Source organism: Mandrillus leucophaeus, unplaced genomic scaffold (genome assembly GCF_000951045.1).
Source record: "Mandrillus leucophaeus isolate KB7577 unplaced genomic scaffold, Mleu.le_1.0 Scaffold267, whole genome shotgun sequence".
Classification (NCBI taxonomy): domain Eukaryota; kingdom Metazoa; phylum Chordata; class Mammalia; order Primates; family Cercopithecidae; genus Mandrillus; species Mandrillus leucophaeus.
This window is the reverse complement of record NW_012102776.1, coordinates 1,410,890-1,430,319: the sequence shown is the minus strand read 5'-3', so window position 1 is coordinate 1,430,319 and position 19,430 is coordinate 1,410,890. Positions and strand designations below refer to the sequence as shown.

The 19,430-nt window shown below is 37.6% G+C and overlaps 1 protein-coding gene across 2 annotated transcripts in view; it reads right to left on the bottom strand.

The window, feature by feature from the left end:
- Window positions 1-19,430, bottom strand: part of YAP1 (Yes-associated protein 1) — a 129,299-nt gene that overhangs the window by 8,860 nt on the left and 101,009 nt on the right. The window contains exons 5-6 of one of the 2 annotated variants that reach the window (XM_011984388.1): window positions 15,772-15,953; window positions 12,273-12,320 (exon numbers count right to left, since the gene is read on the bottom strand). In XM_011984388.1, the coding sequence (XP_011839778.1) occupies window positions 12,273-12,320; window positions 15,772-15,953 (230 nt within the window). The remainder of the gene's footprint in view (window positions 1-12,272; window positions 12,321-15,771; window positions 15,954-19,430) is intronic. The other variant, XM_011984387.1, reaches the window with a different exon arrangement.

The window sequence follows — 19,430 nt, the reverse complement described above, 5'->3', positions numbered from 1 at the left end:
AGTGTAAGTAAGCCACTGCACCTAGCTTTAGATCTTATTTATACATTAAAAAGAAGCACATTATATCACAAATTTCTATTTAATATTTTGTTAATAGTATCAATAAAATTCCTTTTCTTTTCAATCCTATACATTAAAAAAACAATCCCCAATGTCCTGAGAGGGGACCTAGGGTCTTGGCCAAATGCCAAAATTGTTTGCCCCTCTTCCCTGCAAGGCAAACAGCTTCCTGCACTCAAATGTACTGATCTCTTCGTTACTCCATCTTATATACGGGAGAATTCTGGAGCCTGGTCAAAGTCTCTTGCCACTCCAAGTATTCTCCATGCCTCTTAACATGCTTCAGTATTAAACGGACAATTCACTTAACCCGACAGCTTCCTGAACCTTCTGGATTCCAGTGACCTTCATCTCTACCCCACTCAATCACCCATTGCACAGCCACTCCACTCAATCACCCATTGCACAGCCACTAAGATCCTGTTATTTGAAACCAAACCAATTCTAAAATCTTAAGTCATGTTTTGAGATGACGATCAGCGTTTCACTTCATTCCAACTGCATTTATCACATGGGAATTATGACATCCACACATAAAACCCATATAATAACCCATTGTTGAAATGCTGGGATCGCCTTTACACTGAAATGATACTGACCACTTCATCACTGTATTTCAATCATTAAGTCTGTCAGTCATACCCTGGAACTGGCTTAGAAATTTCTCTACCAAAAATCTTACATGCACTTATCCTACTTTCTCACCACATTTTTTCTAACCAGTTCCTGCATAAACTCATGTCCACTCTACCCGCCCTCCAACCTCAGAGACTCCAGACCCATCTCTCCTTACTATTCTAGTCTATTGGCTCTCTTTTGGTATCTTATTTTTTTTTTTTCCTCCTTCCCTACAAGCTTGAATTCAGGACTGATCATTCAAAACAGCATAAGCACCTTTTAGATTCCTGATATAAATAGAATTTTAACTCAGCCCAGCAAATCCCAACCCCAAAGCAATGCCAAAGTGTGTTTGTTCCGTTTTTATACTGAGATTGCTGAGAAATGCTAAGGGAAAAGGAAAAACAACAACAACAACAACAAAAAAACCCACACAACTATCCAGAATGTTATCATTACAAATTAATGGTCTTTGGTTTTGGATGGACCCTTAGTATCATTTATTGTTTTTTTGTTTTGTTTTGTTTCATTCCTGGTCAGTTCTTTCTCACATCCTCATGGTCACTACTCCAGATATGGCATACTCTCTCAAGCCCCTATTCAGGGAAGTCCATTTCCTTTTTTTTTTTCTTCTTCTAAACTTTTTGTAGAGACAAGGTCTCACTATATGTTGCTCACATTGGTCTTGAACACCTGAGCTCAAGCGACTGGCCTCCCAAAGTGTTAGGATTACAGGCGTGAGCCACCATGACCAGCCAGTGAAGTCCATGTCGATTTCTTTTCCATCTACATTAGAACATTGAGGCCATCGGCCAGGTGCGGTGGCTCACGCCTGTAAACCCAGCATTTTGGGAGGCCGAGGCGGGCGCATCATTTGAGGTCAGGAGTTGGAGACCAGCCTGACCAACGTGGTGAAACCCCGTCTCTACTAAAAATACAAAAAAATTAGCTGCGCATGGTGGCACATGCCTATAGTCCCAGCTACTCAGGAGGCTGAGGTTGCAGTGAGCCGAGATCGCACCACTGCACTCCAGCCTAGGTGACAGCGTGAGACTCTGTCTCAAAACAAGCAAGCAAGCAAGCAAAAAAAAAAAAAAAAAAAAAAAAAAACCCAAAACAACAACAACAACAAAAAAACAGGCCATCAGGTATAATCTTTAATTTTTCTGGCCCCTCTTGCCACCTCTTCCTGCTCCCCTCAAAAGTAACTTCATTTACACTCATCATCTTTTTAACTTTTCTTGCAGTCTTATGGGGGTCCCTCTTATTTCTTTTCTATCTTCTACTTTTGACACCTCCCCAGGCTCTTCTGACAAAGTGAGAAGTGACTTTAAAAACAATGATACTACACTTGTTGTAGTCTGTCTGTGGGAGGACACATCCTCTCAATACCATGCCTTTCTTCTATATTATTTAAGACCTGGTGAAGGCATTATCTTCTTGAAGATACTCTCAGTGGTGATCCCATCTCAATCTTGAGATTGGATTAGACACAAAGATGTCATGTCTTTAACACCCTGAACACAGCACTTATCACACAATATTGTAATTATTTTTTCTGTGCCCCCTGAGGGCAGAGTGAATGGATTACTTTGGAGCATAAAACAACTTATAATTCCTTGAAGAATCTATATTGCTCTTAAAATACGAGGATGTATTTAACAGTAAACTTTAAAATGAATACAATTATAGGCTCCAGATGAGGCTGATGGCTAGGGTTCTGTGACAAAACATGGGAGTATTTGAGAATATCCTAAAGACTTTCATTTGCTTTGTCAGAGAAGGTATGCTCATATTTGTAGCACAAAACAAATATACAACACTAACCTGTAAGTCATAACTAAAATAACTGAATTGGCTATAAATTTCATATTATTTTTATAACTTTTTATTTTAGCCTTTAAATAAAATTGACTTTTATTAGGTTAAAACTAGTATCCTGTGTAGACTAGACTCTCCACGTTTTTGATGCTTTGAATTTGGCCACTATGTATGTTAAAAGCCATGAAATTTTTACTTTTTACTTCATTTAACAACTGAATTTCCATGTCAGCACACACTACAGAACCAACTATGCAGATTTATAAAGAAAGATAACTTAGAGGTGTCAGTAAGCAGGAAAATCATTCCATGTTACCTAAGGAGATATCTGACCCTTTGAAGGGCTATGGAAACACTCTTCTCATTAAACCTATATTTGAGCCATGACTAAGAGTAACTTAAGGATTCACCTAAATTAGACTTGAAAGAATCAATTAAAAAAAGACACTTTACTTACTGGTGGCAGGAGAGTGTATTATTAATCAAAGAGGGAAGAATTTGGCATGAAAACAAATATAGTCACCCTTTCATATCCATGGAGTCAACCAAGTATGGATCAAAATATTCGAGAAGAAAAATGGAAGGCTGTGTCTGTACGTAACATACACAGACTATTCTTCTTGCCATTATTCCCAATACAGAATAACAATACAGTTATAACAGTGTAACAGCTTTTACATGGCATTTCCATTGTATTATTGTAAGTAATCTAGAAATGATTTAAGGTATACAGGAGGATGTATGTAGGTTATACGCGAATAGTATCCATACAAGGGACTTGAGCATCTGAGGATTTTGGTATTCGTGAGGATTCCTGGAACCAATCCCCTAGGGGATGACTCTATAATGTAACAAGGCCAATGATACAAACAACATATATGCAGATTATGGACAGCATACTAAAGGTATAAATACTCAGCTGAGTTTTGAAACTTTCAGTTACAGGTGATTAGATATTCCAAGTAAATTTTGAAAAGTTTTATTGATAGATAACTGATGTACAATAAATTTTAAAGTGCATGAATTGATGAGTTTTGAAATGTGTATACACCTGTGAAGCTGCCACTACAATCAAGATAATCATCCTCAGCCAGGTGCAGTGACTCACACCTGTAATCCCAGTACTTTGGGAGGCTGAGGTGGGCAGATCACCTGAGGTTGGGAGTTCGAGACCAGCCTGACTAACATGCAGAAACCCTGTCTCTACTAAAAATACAAAAAATTAGCTGGGTGTGGTGGTGGGTGCCTGAATTCAAGCTACTCAGGAGGCTGAGGCAGGAGAATCACTTGAACCTGGGAGGTGGAGGTTGTGGTAGCTGAGATTGCGCCATTGCACTCCAGCCTATACAATAAAAACGAAACTCGGTCTCAAAAAGAAAGAAAGAAAAATCATCCTTAAAATTTTATCCCACTACTTCTCACCTCCCCTACTTCAACCTTCAGAAACTAATGATCTGCCTTTTGTCATTATAGATTAGTTGGTATTTTATAGAATTTTCTAAAATAAAATCTTACAGCATGTACTTTTTCACTAAGTGTGATAACTTCGGGATTCATTCATGTTATATCCACACAGCTCATTCCTTTTTATTGCTAACTAGTATTCCACTGTGGGAATATATTACATTTGTTTATCTGTTCATCTGGGTAGTTTCTACATTTGGGTTGTTTCTACATTTTGGCTTTGTGTAGACACATGCTTTCGTTTCTCTTGGATACTCTAAAAAATTTTAAAAACCCTAAAAATATTCTAAGTGTTTCCAGACTACTGACTACTTTTACTGCCTTTCTCATTATTTTTCTAAATGATGTGGATCAAGGCATCAATTTTATGTAAGGCCAAAATACCTTAACTACCAAAAATACATGATCTTAGCATCTTTTTTGCCTTCTGGGAAATTATATTGCTACTTACATGAGAGGAGGGAAATGTAAGAAGAGTCAATGGCTTATGGCTAGGTCTTGGTTCCATAAAAGTCCACTAAATAAAGCAGGCAAACTCTTGTTTTCTTTTATGAACCACCCTGCAAAGTTTCCTCCAGAACAAACTGGGACCCTTAGTTTTACTTATAGCGCAGATAGCTCTGACTCCAAATGTGTCCCAGATTAGCTAAGATTTGCAAGCTCAATGGGAAAAGCTACCACATTTTTCTATTATTACAGAAGAAAATGGCTAAAAATACTTGCTTCAGTTAGAAAAAACTATTTGACCTTTGAAATACAGAACAGAAGCATGATTATATTTTGGCTTAATTTCCTGTAACTTATTTCCGAAGTTTTGAAAGTTTGTCAAACTATTTATCCTAGTTACCTTTGGGAAAACAGAAGTTTAACAAACTTGTATTTTTAGTCCAGTATTCTAATTTTAGGCATTGTGTTCAGGATAAAATAATCCAAAAACTTCTTAGAGATAGAGGTAACTTTCAACATGAAATGTCTGAACTAAAATCAGTTTTGTAGACAATCCAATTATGTCCCAAGGCTTATGGCTCAGGATATAACTGGACTGTCTACAAAAGAGCTATGCCAGATTTACCCAATTATGAAATAATGTTGATATTCACTGAAAATGTGTTTTGATAAATTACTCTATTGAAATATAACTGGCATTCTTTTACACAGGTGTAAGATATATACAGGCTTATCTTTAAATGCAATAAAATGGAGAATTTATATAAAATATTTTTGATTAAAAATTCAGATTAATTTGACTTCATGCTTATCCATATTATTTTTTAAAAGTAACTAGCAAAATGTCTAGATAACCCTGAAACAAATTTTCACTATTTTACATCTAAAATTCTTAGTTTCCTATGGTAACTTCCCTTTCACATTTACAATCCTTTGCTAAGAATACAAGGAATTATAACACTTACTCACGATGGAAACACATGATTTAACTGTTTCTCCCTAGAAGCAGGACACCTTACAGGAGAAAACTCTTTCTCAATTGTCTAACTTCACGGTCATTCTCCTTCATAATCTGACTAGGTAAAACATGGAGTAGGATACATTCCGAAACTTCCACTTCACGTCTAAGATCTGCCTCCTGAAACCTTCGTTATCTGAGTGTATGCACACTCATGCACGTGTGACTGTGTGGGAGGTAGAGGTTGTTGGTTTTTTTTGGTAAGACTGAACTACAAAGACATATTGTTAAGAAGGGGAGAAAAAGGCTGGCCTATTTTCTTATATAAATATATGCAATTTCCCTACCCCATGTCTAGCAATTTCCTTAAATATCAACACTATTTTATTTTCCTTATTGAACCCAATGAAACACATTATATTCATTGCATATAAAAATATTAACATAGGCCAGGAGCAGTGGTTCATGCCTGTAATCCCAACACTTTGGGAGGCCAAGGCGGGTGGATCACCTGAGGTCAGGAGTTCAAGACCAGCCTAACCAACATGGTGAAACCCTGTCTCTACTAAAAATACAAAAAAATTAGCTGGGCGTGGTGGTGTGCACTGTAATCCCAACTACTTGGGAGGCTGAGGCAGAAGAATCACTTGAACCCACGAGGCGGAGGTTGCAGTGAGCCGAGATCATGCCATTGCACTCCAGCCTAGGTGATGAGTGAAATTTCATTTCAAAAAAATAAATAAATAAAATAAGAATTAATGACTCGGGGAGCTACCTAGTCAATGTTACCTTCTTAAAGCTATTCTGTCTTTAGCAAATACTGCATTACACAAGAGTGTATCCGTTTCTGGATGATATATGGCATAGGAGTAAGAGTTTTTGCAGGGAGGGTGGTAATCAATTTGTTTAAGGAAGACTCACTTAGTGAACTAAAAATCCAAATTTAGAAACGGAGAATAACTCTAAAAATATATGTCTTGTAAATAGTTTGCCTTAGTGATAGCAGTTTATGTCAACAATTCTAAAAATAGAAAAAAATGCCATTTCTTCCAACTGTTTAAGATAGAGGTCTTGCCATACCTCATTTTCCAACACAGCTTTAAACTATAATAGAACATTTTATTATTTCTAAAGTCATTAAAACACTGAGCCAATGCTTTATGTTTTTTTAACGTTTATGCCATATTACCAAAGAAGCTTTAACTTCAGAACAACTTTTTTGATTAAAAAAAGTATACACATGGATTCGGGGACAGTTATGAGAACTGTATGATAATCTTAAACTCTGAAAAGTCACATCCAAAACAGGATGGCAGTTTGGTGTTCCCTAGCATTATCCTAGGATTCTACACTCCTTCTCACAGACTTCTGGAATTAGGCCTTTTGTAATCTGTATTACTTAATCATGGTCTCAAAGTTACTACGGCACTGTTCAAATAACAAGGAAGAGGCAAGTGAAATAACAAATGAAAAAGCAAATGAAAAAACAAGTGAAAAAACAAATGAAATAGCCAGTTAAAAGTGTGCAGGGTGTGAGGCTAAATCTTCCCTCTTATACAAAGTTTTCAACATACCCATTAAAAATAAAATATAATATATCCATTGGAAAACATTCAAAAAATCCATGATTTATTTAATATTAGAACTTCAAAGAGAAAGATAATGTTAGAAAAAGTATTAACAGGATTTTGAAAAGCTAACATGAAAGACAGTTTGAAAGGAAAAATGCCAAATATTTTACTTTTACTAAATTCAGGAAAAAAAAATGGTTGTTGGCAATTATTTTCATAAAGGTCAGAACAATGGTATTATTTTGTTCTCATTAACTACAACTGTGAACATCTGAACCTCTTCAGTACTGAGAGGTAATGGTGTAGTACAATAACCTCAACAGCAATACTGTGGGCTTTATCATTCATTAAACCAGTGACTGATCCTGGTGTCTATTCATTACCACCCATAAGGAAAGGCAATTACACATTATTCAATAGTTGCAAAATATTTATACTGTAATTTCTATACAGACTGAAGCAATTACTTGCCCAGAAACAAAGTAATCCCATATCACTTTTGACCACCTAAATTGGAATTACACTGGCTACTGAGTTAAGATGTCTTTATACAGCAGTATTGTCCTTATTTCTGAGTAGTTTCAAGAATTCTCTAATTTTCTTTTTTTGAGGCACTCTCACTCTGTCACCCAGGCTGGATGGAGTGTAATGGCACGATCTCAGCTCACTGAACTTCCCAGACTCAGGCCATCCTCCCACCTCAGCCTCCTGAGTAGCTGGGACTATAGGTGCATGCCACCAAGCCCAGCTAATTTTTCTATTTTCAGTAGAGACAGAGTTTCACCATATTGGCCAGGCTGGTCTCGAACTTCTGACCTCAGGTGATTTGCCTGCCTCAGCCTCTCAAAGTGCTGGGATTACAGGCGTGAGCCACTGTGCCCTGCCTCAAGAATTCTCATAAGGGCACTTGGGAATGAATCTCACCCAAAGCCTTAAAAGAGAAATGAAGAGGGGAGGGGGGAGGGGGAAGGGAGATATAGCATTAGGAGATATACCTAATGTAAATGACGAGTTAATGAGTGCAGCACACCAACATGGCACATGTATACATCTGTAACAAACCTGCATGTTGTGCACATGTACCTTAGAACTTAAAGTATAATAAAAAAGAAAAAAAAAAAGGAAAAAAAAAGAGAAATGAAGAATCTTTACTGGTAAGAAAGGGTATAAGCAAGGTTCTTACTATGGGGAAAAGCTTGTGAGCAGAGTAACAGCTACAAGGTAGCAGAGTGCACCTAGCTAATGGAAGAGTTACTGGCTTAACTGGAACCAGTGAGTGAGAAGGCTACTGACCACAGACCATGAGCCAGTTGCAGAGTTTAAACTTGATCTCATAGGTACTAGGAAACCCCAGATACCAAGAACCAAATTCTCTCTCTTTTTTTTTTTTTTAAGACGGAGTTTTGCTCTTTTCGCCCAGGCCAGAGTGCAATGCCACGATCTGGACTCATTGCAACCTCTGCCTCCCGGGTTCAGGTGATTCTCCTGCCTCAGCCTCCTGAGCAGCTGGGATTACAGGCACCTGCCACAACACCCAGCTAATTTTTGTATTTTTAGTAGAGACAGGGTTTCACCATGTTGACCAGGCTGGTCTCAAACTCCTGACTTCAGGTGATCCACCCCCTTCAGCCTCCCAAAGTGCTGGGATTACAGGCGTGAGCCACCGCCCCCAGTCCAAGAACCATATTCTTAAGCACAAGAGAAGGTAGAAGGGTTCGCACTCAAGGGGGACTATCTTTCCTCAAAGTGCTTCTCTCAAAAGACCTTGCAACAGAAGCTAGAGTGCATTCCTAAACCCACTCGCTCAAAAGGTCTCTCCAATTTACAAGTGAGCACTGATGTGTGACAGAGATACGACTAGAAAATAGCATTAACTGCTCAATCTCACAAAGCAAAGATGTTTACAGTTTCAAAAAGTTTCTTCTGAGAATGGAAATTGCTTTTGAAACATAAAAATCTTAAGTAATCAAAATGAAATTAAAATGTTAAGTTCTTTGGCCGGGCACGGTGGCTCACGCCTATAATCCCAGCACTTTGGGAGGTCAAGGCGGGCAGATCACCTGAGGTTGGGAGTTCGAGACCAGCCTGACCAACATGGAGAAACCCCATCTCCATCAAAAATACAAAATTAGCCGGGCATGGTGGCGAATGCCTGTAATCCCAGCTACTTGGGAGGCTGAGGCAGGAGAATCACTTGAACCCGGGAGGCAGAGGTTGCGGTGAGCAAAGATTACCCACGCCACTGCACTCCAACTGGGCAACAAGGGCAAAACTCCGTCTCAAAATAAAAATAAAAATAAAAAGTTAAGCTCTGTAAGGATGAATTTTTCTAAAATTCTGCCAACACAGTGTAATAAATTAAGGTAATAATTTCCATATTTAACTAAGAAGATATATAAATGCCTTTAAAGTTTTTTCAAAATTTTACATTTCAGTATCACTAAGCCCATGGATCTTGGAATTTTCCATTAACCTCACTCATACTGATGTTAGTGTACACGAGCACAGCACCCTACAACAGCCACGTGATTTGTTAATCCTGCTGGAAGTACTTAAAGACAGCTTTTGTAGTACTTCATAAGCATTTTGAAGTTTGGTGGCTTTCCACATCCCACAGCATATGAGGTATACGATGTGTCATTAGAAAATGACACTGCTCTCACTATTGCTTGCTAATTCAGCTGCATTAATATCTATTAGAAAAGTATAACTTAAAAAATCAGTAACTTTGAACAACAGTGTCTGGTATTCAGATACTGAATGATGTCTTTGTACCCTCTGTTCTTTGGGACTGAAATATCCTTTCTAGCTTTCTTGACTATTCTGAGAAACACTATTTAAAGCCATCTTCACTTAAGATATGACTCTTCTGGGCAGACATGGTGGTTCATGCCTGTAATCCCAGCACTTTGGGAGGCCGAGGCAGGCGGATCACGAGGTCAACAGATGGGGACCACCCTGGATAACATGGTGAAACCTTGTCTCTACTAAAAATACAAAATATTAGCCGGGCGTGGTGGCAGGTGCCTGTAATCACAGCTACTCAGGAGGGTGAGGCAGGAGAATCGCTTGAACCCGGGAGGCGGAGGTTGCAGTGAGCCAAGATCACGCCACTGCACTCAAGCCTGGGCAACAGAGCAAGGCTCTATCTCAAAAAAAAAAAAAAAAAAAAGGAAGAAGAAGAAGAGAGAAAAAGATACGACTCTTCTTTGTGATCTATTTCCTGACAACTACCTTATGGTTATTTGGAAAATAATAGGATGAGAAAAATATACACATGCTTTCCTCATACAAATACCTCCAGATTTTTTGATCTGAGCTATTTCAAATATAACCCTATACTTGATTTTCATACATTTAACTGTTAATTTTCCACAATTATGTCAGGTAAATATTATACATTGACAACTAAAGCATATATAACAAACCAGTATTTTAATCTCCAGCATATGCAAAGATTTTAAAAAACCTCTTTCAAGTTTTTTGCTGTGGTCTGGGCAAATCTAAGTAATTACCACTAATCTTCACATCTTAGAAACTTTACTACTAATAAGGCTCATCTTTTCTAAAGCTTTACTATTTTAAAAAATCTAAGAATTCCTAATAATTTTAATAACAGTAAGGATTTACTTTTCTATTCAAGTATGAAACAAAGATCAAGAAGAACTTGACTATTTACCAGATTCAGGGTATAAGACCTTGGGAAAAAAGGAAACAAGTTCAACATTTTTATGGCATGGAGGACTTTTTACCTGAATCCAAATCTCCTTTGAGTTAATTTCTGCTCCTATATTAGTTTCTATTTCATTTATCATGAATAAAAGTCTTCTTTCAGAAACACTTCAGGCCTGGTGTGGTGGCTCACGCCTGTAATCCCAGCACTTTGGGAGGCTGAGGCAGGCGGATCACGAGGTCAGGAGATTGAGACCATCCTGGCTAACATGGTGAAACCCCGTCTCTACTAAAAATAAAAAAAATAACTGGGCGTGGTGGCGGCCGCCTGTATTCCCAGCTACTCGGGAAGCTGAGGCAGGAGAATGGCATGAACCCAGGAGGTGGAGATTGCAGTGAACCGAGATTACGCCACTGCATTCCAGCCTGGACGACAGAGCGAGACTCTGTCTCAAAAATGAAACAAAAAGACAAAACAAAACAAAAAAAAACAAAACAAAACAAAAAAAAAACACTTCAGAGAAATGGCAAAGAAAAAAATGGCTTCATGTTATAAAGACCCAATGCTATGCTGCACTTCACAGTCAAATGGGATATTAGTGCCCCCTCATCATAAGAATGTCTATGCTTGACTTTGGTGAAGATGGGTTATTATGAGCTATCCCTTGCTTGGTCTTTTGATGAATGGAGGCATTTATGAGACGGATAAAGAAGAATAGAGATTTTCCTTCTCACAAAATTAACTGGTCTCTATGAAGACTGTATCTGACTTTTATCATCATGGTGCTCCAATGGACAACTTAACAGTATCCAAAATGAGCAGAATTTTGCCAACTCCTACTTCTACAGCAGATTCTAAAACAATGTACTTATTTAGCCTAGTGCAGAATAAGCTACATAGAATGTGAGGCATTTTATGGTTGCTTTTGCCCCAAGAGAAGTAGAATGATCCTCTGGCTCCAAATTTCTTCTAATCTTGCAGACCCCAAACACCTAAAATCTTTTTGGTTTTAAGAATGAGATTCTTCCCACAAGTCAGACAAGTGCCTGTGTTAGAAGAAAAAATGGCCACAATCTTTCCTTCTAAATAAGATGCCTTCACAACCAGGGCTCCCTGGGGTCCATCAGAGAATGCTGATAAAAGCCAACAAGAAAACCTGAAACACTATCCAGGCAGACCCTCTCCTGATAATTTTGATGTTTTTCCTTTAGAATGTCCACTAGAAAGAATTTTTCTCTTCCACATAGTATCATAACTAAAATTTCCTAAACGAGCCTACCCAAGTAAGTACTGCTTTTGTTACTGTTCAATTTATTAATTCCTTTAAATCATTACACATACTATTTAAGCTATTCAAATAAAAATTAGACATACCTAGAAGCTGATAGGATGTACGACTGAGACACAATACATTTAAATATAGAATAAAAAAAGACCTCCATGGAATCAAAACAAACAGAAACTCCCTAGGAGGAGCAGGGAGGGAGCAGACTGTGTAGACTTTCTTGGAAGGGCGATGTTAACCTCAGTATCAAAGATGGCTCAAAGTTATACTCTGGGCTAATGTCCAATAAGGATAGGACCCTGGAATGTAAGTTTATCTTTCCTAATTTAATATCTTTTTTTTTTTCCAGTGCTAAAACATCAGATAAGAGCCTACCTGACATTTTGGAGAATTTGCTGTGCTGGGATTGATATTCCGCATTGCCTAAGAGTAAAAAATAAGATGGATAAAAATTACTTTAAGCCACATGGTCTGGCTGTGTAGGCTGACTTACAAATTGTATCCAGACATATCACCATAGCACAGAATTCCCAAGCTACCCAAGAAGAAGCAGACTGAGGAAGACAGGAGCCAATGGAGTCACCATATAACAAAACTGGAACCTCAGAAGTTTTTAACAGCATTGAGGATAGGACAGCAAGACTTTAGGTGTCAGAACTAAAAAAAATTTGATATTGGTCACGAAGGTTCTTTGCTTCTGAGTATTAGATAAAGCAGATACAATATATTTGATGTTTCAGTGGTAAGATAAACTATCAATGGAAGAAGTTCACAGGAAGCCAAAAGACTTAAGATACACTGAATTCATTGTGATTACTTAAAAAAAAAATCCAAAAAATAGTCTATTAGTATGAGAATAGAGCAGGTCTGTCAACTTCAACATAAGAAAAGACGACACAGTAGGTAGTAAAGATGAAACAAAGAAGTTACCTTTAAAGGAAGTGAAGCTATTCTGTCCAGGACCCATCACCCAGAGTAAGATTGAGAATTAAGATTTAGGGTTTTGAAAGTAGAGTTTTACAAATAGCAGCGTTTGCCCACCAAAAAACCCCAGGATGATCTATGGCATAAAACAAAATGGCGAATGGCCCCATTTCTAGACTTTACAAATTATCTTAAAAACAGTATGATTTTAACATTAGTAATTAAAGAACTGTTTTTCAGTTTTTTGATTTTGACAGTTTTTATTCAGTGAAATTGAGACCTGCATTTACTCAGAACAACTACTACTCGGTAACAACAAAATGAAAAACAATGAAAATAGGTTACATAAAACATTTTTAAATTGCTTTATTTTTTCTATTAGCCACATAATCATATTTTTGATGGTTCTACCGTGTTCTAACAATAGCAGGTGAAACATCTTCTTTATGGTAATTTGTTAGAAAGTCAGAGGTACAATAATGCTTCCTTTCTCCATCTTTTTTATGTCAGATAAAGAAACATTTCTTTCAAGATCACTTTATAGGGGCCAAAAGGAAAACTTCCCCTCTGCCCTCTAAAGGTTCGCTGAAAATGAACTAATAGACAAATTAATTGGAGAAAAGGGCATACAAATTTATTTAAAGTACCCAAGTATGGGGGAAATTGCAAGAGAATGATTACCCAATAACTAAGTTCCAGATACTATATAATACCCTTCTTCACAGGGGAAGGGAACATGAGGGAAATGAGGCCATTTTGAAGGGCAGTAAATGATTTGTAGGAAGAATGAATGGGCCCAGAGCTCAGACAATGGTTAGTAAATAATTCTCTTTGGAAACTGAATGGGATCTGAGAACAGACAATAGTCTGGGCAAAGTTCCTCTGAGCTTTCTAGGTGTGATATTTAATTTTTAGTCTTTTCCTCTGTCATACAAGTTTCAGTCTTCTCTGGCTAATGAAATTTTGGGGAGGGGATCAACGGCAATTGTATTCCTTTTTGGCGGGTCTGGTTTCTAGGTAGATAAAGGAACTTCAAAGAACAGCCTCATCCTGTGCTTTGGGAGAGAACTTGAGGCTGCTTCCTTAGTTTAGTCTGTCAAAGAATCATATTTTGTAGCATCATTTTCTGAGCCCCAACAAGTTCCTGACATCATATGTTGGCACATACTGTCTTACTCCTTCTATCAGGGTTTACCTTTGATGCCAATCACACTAGAGCTGTATGGCCAGATTACCGACAAAGCACAGTTTAAAAGTGAGCCTGTCTCAGAAGCCATGGCTTAATTTAACTCCTTAAATATCAGTTCCTCAAACCCCAAATCAGAGTTCAGGTAGTACTGAGTTCATATATTTTTACTGACACTCAAGAGATACTTCTAAAATATAGCCCTAAAAAAAAAAAAAAAAAAAAAAAAAAAAACCAGACCTTTAAGTGCCTACTTCCTGGTAACAGAAATGTAGACTTGTGTTTTTTTTTTTTTTTTTTTTTAGAGACAGGGTCTCACACCATGTTGCCCAGGCTGGTTTCAAACTCCTGGGCTCAAGGAAGCCTCCTGCCTCAGTCTCCCAAAGTGCTGGGATTAGAGGCATGGGCCACCATGAGCCACCATGCCTGGCCGAGTGTAATGATTTTTAAATGTTTATACTTAGCCTGCTGTGATTTAGGTGGGGAAAAAACAGCATAGATACATGTATTTTATGTATGTAAACAGAATATCTCTGGAAAAATGAACAAAAAACAAAAAACCTAAGAAACTCATAGTTATTCAGGCCCCATAGGAGAGAACCAGAAAAACAGGGAAAAGCTCTTATTTTGAGTCTACTTTCACCTTTCGTACATTTATCACTATTATACCATGTTTCTATTATCTATTCAAAAAAATTTTATATAGAAATTAAAAAAAATCTACACTACTTAACAAAAGACCTTATCCCCAATATCTGAACTTAGATTTAACCACTCTGAAATAAGTAAAAATTAATGTTGACATTAATTATATATATGAGGAACATAAAGACCGACAGTACCTTCTAGAAGAAAGCTGATAGAAATGGTGATTAAAGGGCTTCAAGCTCTCTACTGCTATGTCCTACTTTTCCCAACATAAAAAAACATCCATAAGCAGGTCATTTTAAAGCACACTGGCATCTTCTAAACTTGAAGATAACTTTTGTATTTTTGAGACAGGGTCTCGCTCTGTCACCCAGGCTCGAGCGCAGTGGCACAATCTTGGCTCACTGAACCTCTGCCTCTGAGGCTCAAGTGATTCTTGTGCCTCAACCTCCCGAGTAGCTGGGATTACAGGTGTGTGCCACCACACTTGGCTAATTTTTATATTTTTAGTAGAGATGGGGTTTCGCTAAGTTGTCCAGGCTGGCCTTGAACTCCTGGCCTCAAGTGATCTGCCCACTCTGGCCTCCCAAAGTGCTGAGATTACAGGCGTGAGCCACCGCACCTGGCCAAAGGTAATATTTATTTTGTTTTAAATGAAAATTCTTAGATTCGGTAATACTGAAGTATATTTCATTTGAGAAATGTCACATTGGTGCATCCCACCACATAAGTTATTAATAAAGGATATTTTCTCCCAAGTGATGTTCTAGAATTTCCCCTTTAGTGAAATCCTCAGAAAAACAGCAATCCATAATTCCATGTAGGTTAGAGAAAGCATCCTTGCTTCCTTCACTTTTTGCTCAATTGCAATGACCATGACCAAAACAGCTCTTCACGATACAGGTTTCCAAGTCACATCCCTTGTAACTTGATCAAAGGCCATTCACAGTCACGAAACTAAGACAAGGACAGGGCTGGATAGAATGCTTCTGTGTCGCTCAGTTTTACAAAAGACAACATTCCTCTGTAACTAATAAATGTTAAAATGCAATCTGCCCAACTTTAAGAAAACAAACCCCAAAAAGTGGAAGGCTGGTTTCTAACCTGTGGCCTCACCTGCCGAAGCAGTTCTTGTTGTTTCAGCCGCAGTCTCTCCTTCTCCATCTGGAGTTGCTGCAGTCGCATCTGTTGCTGCTGGTTGGAGTTGCTGCCACCCATGACGCCTCCCTGTGGGCTCTGGGGAGCCAGGGGTGGTGGTTGTTTCACTGGAGCACTTTGACTGATTCTCTGGTTCATGGCTGAAATGAAAAGAAAAAAAAATCTGTCCTAAAAAACTAGCGAAGGAAGAGAAAATGATAATTTAATTATTCAAAAGCAATTTGGGATATTCAATGTAGCTTTTCTGGGCAGGAAGACTGGAAATAACCTAAAAATCCATCAATATTACAATGACTACATTAATTTATTATTACTGTTGTCACAAGATACAAGGAAGTCATAAGAGAAAAGAAACAAGAGGTAGTTTTAACAGGCAATGATGATAAGGAATAGTTTCTAAGGACTTACTAAATTAAAAGCAAGGTAAAGTGTTAAAAAAAGAGGGGAGGGAGTGGGAGTGAATATATATTGCATATTCAGAGAATATAAAAACTGATGAATAGCTAAGAAGCAACTAACATCTTTTGGTTCCAGAGATGAGAAACTAGGTGACTAAAGGACAAAGCTGGAGAACCTTATTTATAACTTCTGAAGTGTGAATGATGTAAATTCATTACTTCTTATGAAATATAAAAATGTAATTAAAAATTCATCCACAAAAACTAAGACAAAGCATTCCAAGCAGCAAAGACCATGAAAATAATCAGCCCTTAATATATCCACATACACATCCCAATAAAGCAAGAAGATTAAAATGATATGATGCTTGCTCATATCAAGTTGAGTTCACAAGTATTTGGATGACACAGATTTGTCTCATTTGACACCATGGCACACACAGCACAAAGCCTAGATAGCAAAAAAAAAAATTTTTTTTTTGAAGCTGTAATACACTGTTTGGTGGTCAGAAACGGACTGGGTTTTCATACTGGTGAATTTCTGTCACTGATACAACACTGATCAAACTGTGGATTAATCTCAGTGGGCAGAGGGAAGTTTTATGTGAAAATGTTAGTAAAAATAATAAACCTTTTCAGATACATATTCGACTTAAGTTGAAATTTTGGGTCACTCTTTCTACTAAATGTTTAGTACACATTGACTAAAGAAAACCCCAGGTCCCAATGGCTTTGTAGTCATTCAAGGAAGAAATAACACCAATCTTACACAATCTCTTCCAGAGCATAACAAGGATGGAATATTTTCCAACACTTATAAGGCCAGCATAACCTTGATACCATACAAGGATATTAAAAGAAAGGAAAATTACAGGCCAATCTCTCATATAAACCTTGCTACAAAAATCCTAAATAACATACACTGACAGCTCTTATAACTTAATGGTCTCCCAGTCACACAGCAAACTCCTCGTGATTTTTAATGTGTCCCATTATAACAGACTGGCTGCTTGGTAAATGCCATTTCTTCTTGGAGACTACTTGAGGAAAAACCTCACAAAGCTGAGTCCATCCTATACATTAAAAATTTTCTTCTCTCAAGGAATTGCCTGGGAACATTTCCATATTGTCTACTGACGTTTCCTGCCTGATTCTAATTTTTTGTTTACAAATTTATATGCTCCCACAGACTGAGTGCCAGAGTATGGGCCATATCCTAGTCATCTATGTGTCCTCAATACCTAGCACAGCATCTGGTACGAAGTGCGTGCTGAAAAAATACTGAGCCATTTCTACATAAATTGAGTAGTTTCTCACTGAGGCAGAAACTATTTAAGACAATAGAGAAGTCCTACTATTAATTTCTCTTTAGATTACCACACTTTTTTTTTTTTTTTCCTTTTCTGTCTTACTATGTTGCCCGGGCTGGTCTCAAACACCTGGCTTCAAACAATCCTACTGTCTGTCTCTCAAGTAGCTGAGACTGCAGGCAAGCACCATACCTGGCTCAGGACTGCCCAATTCTTCTATCAGGCTAGCATAGTACCGAGACAGAACCAAGGATATTACAGAGAGGAAAATTACAGACCAGTCTCTCTCAGAATAATGCCTTGGTTCAATTCAATCTTCTCAGCTACCTGTTAATATAAGATGACTGCATTATTCACTTAGTTCCCTTTTTTCTGCTCTTATTTTTTTCCCTCCAGTTTTTCTGTATTTCATTTTCTAACTTTTAAGTTGAACTTAATTCATTTCAATCTTTTTTTGGAAGACTTAAGTCAATTAATTTACCCTTAAGTCCTGCTTTACCTGCATCCCACATGTTTTGAAATAGTATAATTCATGACTGTTCTATTCCAAAAATGTGTAATTTCTATGGTGACTTACATTTAAGTCATGAGCTAGTTAGGAATATATTTTTATGTTTCCAAACATATATTTTACATTTTGAAGGTAATTTCCATAAACACAGAAAAGTAGAAAAATTAATACAGATAATGAATCCTTGTATACTCATCACTCGCGTTCTTCCCAATTGTCAAAACCTGGCCAATCTTTTTTTACCTCTATCCTCAACTACTTTTCAGCGCCAATTATGTTCAAGTGAACAATACAGCATTTTACCCATAATTTCAACATATATTTCTAAAAAGATGGGGCCTTCTTTAAAAAAAGAAAAATATAATTACAATACCATGATTACACTATCAAAATATACCAATTCCTTAAAATTATCAGAAGTCCATCCCATGCCTACACTTCCCTATTATCAAGGGAATTATTACTAGTTTTACAATTGGCTTGTTCAAAACAGAATCCAAATAAGATCCATACATTGTATTTGATTCATAATCCAAGACTTCTTTAATAACATAGTTCTGCGGTTTCTGGATCATCAGGAGGAAGAGCACCTAGCAACGTTTTAGAAATGCAAATTCATGGGCCCTGACCCAGGGCTAATGAATGAGAAACTATGGGATGAAGCCAGCAATCTGTGTTTTGACAAGCCCTCCCAGTGACTTGATTCATGCCAGCACTCTGAGGACCACTGTTTTAATACACAGGTTCCCCCTTTGTTTTTTCTGTCATTTATTTGTCAAAGAAACTGTGTCATCTGCCTCATAGACTTTTCTATAGCCTGGAATTTGCTGACTGCATCCCCATAGTACTATGTAGCATGCTTTTCCATTTCTTGATTTCTGTAAACAAGTCCGAATATAGAGGCCTGATCACAATTTTTGGCAAGAATACTTCACTGGTGGAACTACATGAGGACAGAAGGCACAAGATGACTGTCTTCATGATAAGGATGGATCAGTGGTGCAGACGTGGCAAACCTATTATATCCACTTTAGGTTATTTTCACCCAATGGTTTTTTAGCAACCACTGATTTTTTAAAACCTAAACCCATTATTTCATTAGAGGTTACAAAATGATGGTATCATTCCTTCCCATGTATTATTTGAAGTTCTATAAATAAGAATTTTTCCATATTAAGCATTTCGTTACCCTGAAACATAATTTGTACAGGTAAGGTACAGAATAAATGTTTGATTCATTCCCTTTTTGTGTATATTTTCAGGATGATGAGTTGGTCCCAGAGTCCTCCCAAAGGTAGCCAATAAGGGTTTAAAAAAAAAAACATCGGCTGGGCGCAGTGGCTCATGCCTGTAATCCCAGCACTTTGGGAGGCCGAGACAGGCTGATCACGAGGTCAG